Genomic DNA, 10330 nt, shown 5'->3' with positions numbered 1-10330 from the left:
GGAATTGCTGGCTGGGAGGGTGGGCAGGCCCTGGCCCAGGGTGCCCAGAGCAGCTGTGGCTGCCCCTGGATCCCTGGCAGTGTCCAAGGCCAGGCTGGACAGGGCTTGGAGCAGCCTGGGACAGTGGAAGGTGTCCCTGCCCATGGCAGGGGGTGGAACGGGATGGGCTTTAAGTTCCCTTCCAACCCAAACCCTTCTGGGATTCTGTGATTTACAAACATGCACAATGGGTGGCTTTTCCTCCCCTTTACTCCACTTGTTTGCAATACCTCTCAGGGCCATAACGTTCCCCACTCAGAGTGTTTCTAATTAGCTGCCAATATTTCAGCACCTCTGAAATAAGATTATAACTTCTAAAACCTCCACTGTCATAAGCAAAAGAGAGTCTCCTGATTTTGTTTTTAAAATACTTAGAAATGTTTCTATTGGACGGAAGTATATATTGAAAGGGGTTATTTTTTGCATTCCCATTTTTGACCAAGAGCCACAATTTCTTCAAAAGTGTTTATTTCACAAATTTTTTTTATCCCCAGCTGAATATTACAGTGACTATTACAAGCATTTTCTTATAAACAAAGGTGTAGTTTACAGATTTGTTCAAAATGGAAAAATATTTTATAAGCAGTAGTATTTCATCTACAGTATTCACTCATGTATGTCATTCAACTTTGACAGCAGCTATACCTTCTGCTCCTTAAGGTAATGACACTTCACACCACAAAAAATAAAATAAAAATATCCCCAAAGATTTCAATATAGTAGCACTTTTTAAATATACTTCTTTTCTTCTGATTTCAAATTAATCTTTAAGTCTTTGTCCACTGGCATTTACACCTTGAAATAATTTGGATACTCATCAGGGTTATGTCTTGTGGATTGTTTTACTTAAAATCTACCTTGCTAGAATTTCTTTCAGAAAAAAAAGATCAGTTTATGACTGTAATATATATGTGAATCAATAAAGTTTGAGGAAAAAGCTTAATGGAAGTTCATGCAATTCATTTTAATTAGGTTCTATTTATATGCACTGATAAAATGCTAATTTTTCAGTTAACGGTCTGAAAGAATAAGTTTGCACAATTTTATTCATTTACTATTGAAAATGGAGGAAAACAACCATTGCTTCAAGTGCAGCTTTTTCATTTGTACCTTTTGCAAATCACACAAATGAGGAATCATGTCCTGCAAAGACTTCAGTGTTCAAGTTGCAGGGTGATGAAAAGCAGCCACTGTGTTTAAAACATGCCCACACTTTGGTACTATTTCACAAATACAAGGAAATTCTTGTAGATCCAGTGGAATAAACTGCATGAGCAAAAAAATGTTTGTAATGTAGGATTGCAAAAATTCAGTCTTGAGGTCTAAAGTTCTTTTTCTACAGTCACCTACAGCAGCTCTATCAGATAAGATAAGCAACCTCAGCTAGAAAATGCAAATTAAAAAAAAAAATAAGCAGAAAAGGAACTTTCTGGTGAAAATGAAGCATGGACATTTTCCTGGATGCTTCTTGTAGGTCAGCCAGCATATGCCTCAACTCATATTTGAAGTGTTCGTTCTGTAATGCTGGTGATTTGGGCATTTTGATGGTTTATTTTATTTTACTTTATTCCCAATAGTGCTTTTCTGAGATATAAGCCATCATATTTGCAGAAATCACTGTGGGTCACTATTGTTTGGGGGTTTTTCCCCAAGAACTTCAAAGTGTTTTTGCAAACCTCCTCAATGTAAGATTTTATGAGTAGGCTTTTAAATCCATAGACAACTTTTTCTATGACAGAATAATAAAAATATTCCACTGTTTTAATGCTTGTTTCAGAGAAAGAGTGGTTGAGTTAAACAGCTGAAGGCACAGAGTGGGAAAATGCTAAACGTAATAATCAATATTTAAAAATAAAGACAGATCTGTAGAAGAGCCAGCTTTCTCTAAGCCACGCTTTGTGATCATTTTGCTTTTTAAATAAAGAAGTGTAAATCCGAGGAAAGAAGGCATGCTTGAGCATAGCAATTTAACTAAACTAACATTTAAATACAAATTTTTAAAAGTGCTAACAGAAAAGATAACATATATTAAAGGTATTTCATACAGAGTTCTCTTCCAGATGGATCTCAGTGGATAAATTACGTGATCACAGATCAGGATGTTAAATCCCAGTTCCCATCTACACATACTTAGAGTTTTTAAGAAAAAACATATAAATTACAATCCTGAAAGTGCCAGTGAAGGACCATTATCCCCTAGAAGACCATTAAGCCCATTTTACAGTGGTAATCAGCAACAAAGTCACTGCAGAAGAGGATTCTGCAGCAACCTGTCACTTAGTCTGAGTGATAAGCATGGTTTAATCAATGCATTGGGAATTGTACTCCAAATAATTTACATCAGAAAGAGGTAGAGACCTGAACTGCCTGAAACTGCTGACCTAACATGAAACCTGAGCAACAGCTCTCTGTTTAAACCACTTTACAGAAAGGCTGAATCCTGCTTTGAATTATTTACTCTTAAACCACAACTGTTGGAGCGTGGAAAGAAGGGAGAGGCGACGACTAATAAAATTCAGAGCACTGCAAGGACATTCATTGTGGAAAGAGGTAGGTGAAAATAAATAAAGATAAAGCAGGTGAGTGGGTGGCAGGGCTTGCTGGGCAGGGGCAGCAGACTAGTGGCATTGCCCTCATTGTATAGCCAGGCGAGATGAAGGCACTACTGAAGACACAGCAGAGGTGAGTGCCCAAGGACTGCAGTCTGGAGACAGTCCTGGCTCTTTACAAGCAAAATATCTGTAATTCGATGGCTAACGTTTAAGGGGGAATAAATTACTTTTTAGCCTGAAGTCTGTCCTTCAGTGGTAACAGTTGCTCTGAACTATAGTCTCAGTTTGGATCAAGGTATTTACCCACTGGCATAGACTGATATAACTCTGCACAGCACTCAATTGTTTCTTTTAAAATGTGCTTTTTTGGATAGTCATATACACATATAGTACATACAGGACTACTGCAGTTTGTATATACACTGATTATATACATGATGCCTAAATCACAACACGCTCCTTGCCTAGACAGGAAACTGCAGCAGACAGGAGTTAGTGTGTCTTTAAGAAACTTCACATTCTACTTTCAGTCTCTGAGCAGACAGCCTATCTGGTCATAAATTTGCTGTTTGGATTTACACCAGCTAAAAGGAGTCAGGATTTTTCTTAGAAAGCTTTTAGTCATGATGGAGCTGTGGACCACAGAAGGAGCCCACAAAAGCAGGTGAGTTAAGATTGATTTAAGCAAGACCATTGTGGAAGTGGAGAGGGCAGAATGCTGGCAGCTACACATCCTGACTGCAGTTTGGCACGTTGTGCTGTGGCAGGAGCACTCCCACGATGAGCAGTCGCGCAGCAGCCCTGACCCTGGGGAACCCCACTCCTCCCCTGCCCAGCAGTCACTGACAGCTCAGTGTGTGCTGCCAAGGACCACAGAAAAACCAGTGGCTGGTCTCCTTCAGCATCTGTGTGGTGAGGTCAGAAGGTTGGTTTGGCTTTGTTTATAAGTCTGATTTAAAAAAAAAATGAACAAAATCTGAATTGAAAGCAATTATTCATTTAAGGTTGTTGTAGTTTGGGTTCACTCTTAAAGAAATGGCTTATGTTTCTAACATACCACCTGACAGCTTTTTTTTTTTTTGTTCTAACACATTTAATCTCTTCTAGAATTTTTTTTAATTTTTAAAATATTCTTCATTTATGCAAGCTGTGTATTTGCATGATTCTTAACATTTTGGATGGCTACTGAACTGAATAAAGTTTTTCCATGGACAGCTACAGCTAGGATTAACCCACTGAACACAGGTAGGGGTGGAGGATTAAATTGGGTTCCTTTAGCATGATCTGTGCATGGGATTCTGACACTGGCCTTGTAACAGGTACAAGAACCTTGACAGCCACTGGAGGAAAGTGTTTGACACTTGAAAGCACAAGGAAAGCCAACAGGAGGAATCAGGATGATGCTATACTAGAAGCAGAAGGCTTAAGGCAGTCCTTCGCATCATGATAATCATGATTAACTGGGACAAAACCTTTGCTAACATAAATTTGGTAATGCAAGAAAGTCCAGTGGAAAAAATTCCTGCCAATTTATCTAAATTTCCATGAAGCAGATGCACTGAATGTATTTAGGAGGAGCAACAGCATTTCTCAAACATACTATTTGTGACAAATTCCACATCAGTGGAAACAAGCAGTATCCCAGCCCTTTACCTTTATGGTGTGATAAATACACACTTTCTGCAATTTACTTTTTCAATTCACTATCATGAATGCAGTTACTAGCAAGAACTGAAGGCAGAACTGCATGTTCTGCTATTCATTCACACAAGACCAACTGCTAGTAGACAAATGACACATCCTTCAAGGCAGCACAAGTGTCTCAAATTTTGTTTTTGTCATAGACACCTATGAAAATCAAAATAAGCTGTCTCCCACTTCCTGGCTTTTGGAGATGATTATGGGCTTTGAACAATGTCAACATAAAACCAAGCAATAAAAAATAAATCTATTTTTCAAGTATCCTTATTTCTGAGATGCAAATTACCAAAAAAATCACATACAGACCAGTGTCTTTTTTAGTGTACATTTTAGCATCCATTTGTTACTGTGTACTGTTCTTCCATAAGCCTGTTTGGTCCATATTAAAGAGCTCTTGAATTCTTTTTATGATTTTTTTCTTTTGTTGCTGGAAGTCTCTGGGTGTGATAGGTGAGTTTAACTCTACTTTCTTCAGACTTTATTGAGAAAATCCAAGTTGAGAGAAGCAGGGAGATGAATGGAGTCCATGGTGATGGCAGATGGATTGAATGGGAACAGAACTGGGAACATGTGCTTGAAGTCTAACAGCAGCTGTGGAGGGTCATTCCGTTCTTGCAACTGCTTCTGTTGGGTGTGGGAGAAGAAAACAAATTTAGCATCAGTTGTTGCCTTTTCTTGTTGTGTTTAACACCATCAAAGGTTTGAGAACGTGCATCATTTTACAGATACTGCAGAAAACAGTGAGAACTATTTTGTTCTCTTCTGCAGCACCTTTCCCACTGAGCAAGTCATTACAGGAACTTCTATCAGACTGTAGGAAACACTGCTTCAGGAGAACCTGGTTACATTTTCTACATGACCACAAAAATACAGGACCTGGAAACAAGATGGCCCCCTTGGCACAGCAAAAGCAGAACTACATGATACCAGCAGACGTCCTTTGACTCAGCTGCTCAACCCTGGTGATATGTTCTGGGGGTAGCTGAACACAAGCCCTTCCTTTTCCTCCCTGCTCCTCGTGAGCATTAAAAGGTGTTTGGCTTTAATTTGTTTGTTTTTCCTTTAGTTGCCAATTTCTACCTCCTATCTCAGAAGTAACTCAATTTCACCAACACTTTGTTGACTCCTGCAACCTTAATCCTCAGTTGTGTTGCTACTGAAGAGCTGAATTAGCTGAGCTTAGGATTTGGGTGCTCTGTGATTAACAGCCAGGTTATCCCTGCAGCTGTGTGCTGTAAGTGTGTGTGCACACACAGAGCACTGAATTCAGGACAACCTGCAACAGCATGCCTTTTATCAAATGCTCAAGTTAGCAGTGATTTAATACAGATGCCACTAGAACTACAGAGATGTCATTTGTGCCCTCCAGTTGGCAGCCCTTTAAATTTACCTGTATGTTTCGTATGAAAGCTACTGTCACACGTTCTTCAAACTCGTTCACAGGAGTGTAGAGATTAAGTATCTTTACAATCTGTTAAAAAGAAAACATGGTTACGGTTGTGAGAAGCTAAACTTCTCCAGAACACAAAGCACCAGCAGCAGGTTGTCATGATATGGCCACAACAAGTCCTCCATGACAAAGCAGAGGAAAGAAGCACCAGAAGTATCACCCTGGTGTTTTTCTTTGCCTGCTGTAAGGTATTGCAAGATCTATGGACCTGTCAAAATCACTTCTTACGGGAAGGTCTGCAAATTGGCAACAGACTTGGACAACAGATTTATACAGGGCTGGCACATGGTGACATGGATGACTTCTGATGTCATCTCTACAATACTTCTCTTGACACTCCTTCATTCCCACTCCTCCCCTCAGTTTTTCTCAAAAATGCTTGTTCAGACAGGGTGATGCAGATACATTAGAAAGGCTTTCTGAGAACCACTGGAAATCAGCTCACACCTCCCACTTCTCCCTTCCTACAATATTATCAAATTAAGGACAGGCAATCCAGCAATAAAAAACATGAGTTTATAGCCTCCTGGAATGGAGTCTCAAAGTTCAAGGTCATATCCAGCCAGCCTAGGTTGGTACTTCAAAATCTCCCACCCCAAACAGGAATCCTTGGTGGGCATCCTGCAGACACAGCGAGTTTAAGAGCTGGCAAAAGACAATAGACATGGGAATCCTTAAAATCAGAGTGTTTTGGGAAAGCTGCAAAAGGCAGGCCTCAGAGACAGCAGAACTGCGATTAGAGTTAGGCGGGTTTAAAATGCCAAGGATGTGACTTGCACAACAAACTCCTCTGGGCTGGGTTTCATCTTTGCACACTTCTGGAGCTCCAGTGCCATCAGTGGCCCTGTAAGAGAGGGGCCACCACTGTGACCACCTCTGGGAGGGGCCAAGACGTAACATCAGTCCTGAAAAGCACAAGCTGTGCCCACTGAAGGAATGGCACACTGAAGAGCTGGCAGTGGGAGACCACTCTTTCCCACTCCCCAATTACCTGTGCTGTAAACCCCTGCCCTGCTCCCTACCTGCTGAGTTGTGAGTGATGTGCACAAGGAGCAGATGGCCTCAGCATCCTCTGAGGTTTTCTTCTTCAGCTGCAGGAGCTGTGCTGCCTGAATCAAGGGCTCCAAAGTTTGTGCTGCTCCACTCTGCTGCAGATTCTTCCCACGCAGCCATTCCTCCAGCTGGCTGATGTTAAACCTGGATAAGCAACCAAGACAAGATGTGAGCTCAGAGGTAAAAAGCAGCATCTTCAAAACTCCTCTTTGGGGCTCAGGGTATGTTGCAGTGCTGGTGGATGTGGCTTTTTGTGCTGTGTATTTCAGCAAGAGACAATCAGACCAAAGCTTAATACTCAACAACTCAGAGTAAAATATATACTCCAAGTACCTTTCAAATAGATGAACCATGTAACAACGAACAACAATACAAGGGAGGTGCTTTTCTACAGCATTCCGATTCCTCCAAGTTTCAACAATTAAAATGAAGCTTTTAACCAGCTTTTAAATGCTAACAAGATCCTGCAAGGTACCCAGATACCTTTGAGAATATCTACACAGAAAATGCTTTTGCTGTGCCCACTGGCCTCAAGGGGAACACAAAGATCCAGCGTGTGAAGGGGAGAGGGTAGCAAAAGGAAGATTTAACTAATTTGCACTGAGAAGTGCACTTTATTTTCCTATTTTCCACCAACTTATAACATTAACAAAACTTCCCTAAGCAGGCGGAGCCCTGCCCCAAGCCCCAGCCCCACCTCAGCTGCATGCCCGTGCTCCACGAGCAGACATCCTTCCTCAGCAGCAGGTTGTTCAGGGCGATGGCGTTGATCATGTAGAAGAGCTGCTTGAACACCTGCTGGATGATCTCTGGGTCCAGGCCCTGGTCACACATGATGCTGTGGAATGTGTTCAGCTGGCGAATCATTTCATCCAAGTTGTAGGAGCTGTCACCCGCATTGGAGGTATATTTCCTGTAGCCCACCGGTTTGACACTGGAAAGCCCTTGGATACTCTCATTTTCCAACACAGCAGGCACTGAAAAGAGGGAGGAAATGGCCTAAAAAGCCTGCAATCATATATTTGTCACTGGAGGGAAGAACTGATCCCTCCATGAGCTGCAATGAACATGTATCTGTCTCAGTGATGCAGCACCATGGATGCTGCGAGAAACAACAGCAGGACAGATCCATGAATACTGGTTTACTTTGATAATACAAAATAGTTTAAAAACACACAGATATCATTGAACTATGCAAGAGTTTGGTTTGGAAGAGACCTTAAAGGCTATTTAGGTCAAACACCCCTACCATGGGCAGGAAAACCTCCCACCATCCCAGGTTGCTTCAAGCTCTGTCCAGCTGGGCCTTGGACATTTTCAGGGATGGGGCATTCCTCAAATGAATTCTCAGAGATTTGGCTGAAGAGATAACTCTTCTCATATCTTCTCTCACACCCTCAAAAACAAGGTCTTTATGAGTCTTTTCCCTCTTCCCAGTCCTCTCCTCTCTTATAATGCACATTTCCATCCAAAAAAGATTAACCACAAACCTGGTCTGGAGGAGAAAGCAGACCCACCAGCACAAGCTCACCTCTTCCACTGCCTCCCCAACAGAAATAAAAGAGATATCTTCTGGAGTGGGAGCAAAAACCCTCATCCCTATTACCTCCTATCATGGGGGAAGATAAAAACTCTCTGGGTCATGCTGGCACTGTGCAAAGGTCTGCAAAACAGCTGGAGCAGATAATCTGGGCCAAGAAGCACCCTGCTGGAGGGCAGCTGTGAGCTCACCGATCATGGGCTGCAGGATGCCCTCTGCAATGTTGATGAGCTGCTGGTAGATCTGGATGGAGAGGTGGCCCAGTACCTGCCGGTACTCGGTCAGGTCGAAGTTCTTTAGGCAGTGCTCATTCTGCTTCGCTGTGTTTTGGGTCATGAAATCCTGAAAAGGAGATTAAAACACCCAGGCTCATTATTTCACACACTGACAGTCCATCAAAACTGCATTAAAACCCCCTGCACCCTTACAGTACAGTATACCAAAATATGTTACCAAAGTACACCATAGAAAAGATCAAAACTCATTAATCCCTTTCAGTTACCTATGCATTTGTTCATAAATTATTGCTAGAGAACTACCTTTTGAAGAAAATCATTAAACTACCAGTTTTTCATTTTATCCTTAGCAAAGATCTGCACATTTGTACTAACTGCAACATATTGGAGTAGAAAATGACATTTCAGGCCCTCTGAAACTACGTTTTAGCTTATCCTTTTGAGTTCCAGATGTTTATGGGAAATAAAATATTTTAAAATTAAGATTCTAGAAAATTGAAAAAAAATTATGACTGCATGTTACATGCTTTGACAACATTTTAAATTGTTCTGAAATTCATAAATCTCCTGAAATAACTGATTTTTTTTTTGCTGTCTTTTGCTGATACAGCTGATCTATAATCCTGCATCTGACTGCTATAAGTCCTCTGTTCTGGGCTCAGATATTAATACTAGTTTTAGTGACAGAAGCCAATGGGATGTTTTAATTAACACAAATGGCCTCATATGGTTCTTACTTGGTGTGAAAATGAGAACTATGAAACTATTTTTGTTGGTTGTTGACTGGCAAAATGCAAAAATACAACATGTACCAATTTGAGTTGATTTCACAATTTCCCCATTTTTCTGACTAATTGTAGAGCACCATGCTCTTCACCTGACAGGACTGCATGTGGGTTGGGATTTTCTTTTAAGCCTTTTCTGAAAAAAAGCCAGATTTAAAACTAAAGATAACAGTATCTTGCAAACTGCTCCGAAGTATTTCTCCCCTCTATGTTTTGCAGCAATTGCCAATGGAATTTGCAAACAGCTGGTTGGTTCATTTAACACAGTAAATCACAGCAAACAAGGTAAAATTTAAGACTGTGGTTTAACCCAGCTGGTTTTCTGGAGAGGATTTTCTTTAAATGCAGTATTATTATCCAGACAGAAGAGGGCAAACAAGAGCACAACTGCTAGTAAGTATTCTCTAAAATATTTTTAATTTAACTTTTAATTTTAAATTTTTGAAATCCAGTGCTGAGGTTTTGCACACAAACCATTATCTTTTGAATGACCTGAATAGTTCATTTTATTTTATGAATTTTTTTCTTACAGTGTGAATGCTCACTATATCTAAATAAATATCTAAAGACTAAAAAAAAATAACAGTATTTGGGTCTGTTGAATATTTTAATATGTAGAATACATAGCTATAAGGATGGCAGTGTGTAATGTTCTTGGAGAGCTGTGATAATCCCATTCTTTGGAAAGGGATCAGCTTTAATAAAACTTATTTCAAGCTATGAAATATTGTCTAATGAAAAGCTGTGGGACAAACTAAAACCTGGACAACAACCTTCAAAGTGGTCCACCAGAAAGAGCATAGAAAGGCTGGCACAGCTGGGGCTGCTCACCTGCACAAGAGAAGGCTCCAGGGACACCTCAGAGCCCCTGCCAGGGCCTCAAGGGGCTCCAGGAGAGCTGCACAGGGACTGGGCACAAGGCACAGAGGGACAGCAGCCAGGGAATGGCTTCCCAGGGCCAGAGGGCAGGGACA

The 10330-nt window shown here is 41.0% G+C and overlaps 1 protein-coding gene across 1 annotated transcript in view; it reads right to left on the bottom strand.

Annotated features, from left to right (window-relative positions):
• Positions 1-4756: 4756 nt before the first annotated feature.
• MYO5B (myosin VB) overlaps positions 4757-10330 on the bottom strand; it is a gene marked incomplete at its 5' end in the record, with an annotated part of 144200 nt that continues 138626 nt past the window's right edge. Inside the window, 5 exons of the mRNA XM_084224607.1 lie at positions 4757-4916; positions 5683-5763; positions 6765-6939; positions 7493-7772; positions 8527-8677. Of these exons, the coding sequence (XP_084080733.1) occupies positions 4764-4916; positions 5683-5763; positions 6765-6939; positions 7493-7772; positions 8527-8677 (840 nt within the window). The 3' untranslated portion in view covers positions 4757-4763. The remainder of the gene's footprint in view (positions 4917-5682; positions 5764-6764; positions 6940-7492; positions 7773-8526; positions 8678-10330) is intronic.

This window comes from Fringilla coelebs (assembly GCF_963513975.1).
Source record: "Fringilla coelebs genome assembly, chromosome: Z".
Classification (NCBI taxonomy): Eukaryota; Metazoa; Chordata; class Aves; order Passeriformes; family Fringillidae; genus Fringilla; species Fringilla coelebs.
The sequence above is the reverse complement of the archived record's forward strand: the minus strand, read 5'-3'. Positions and strand labels throughout refer to the sequence as shown.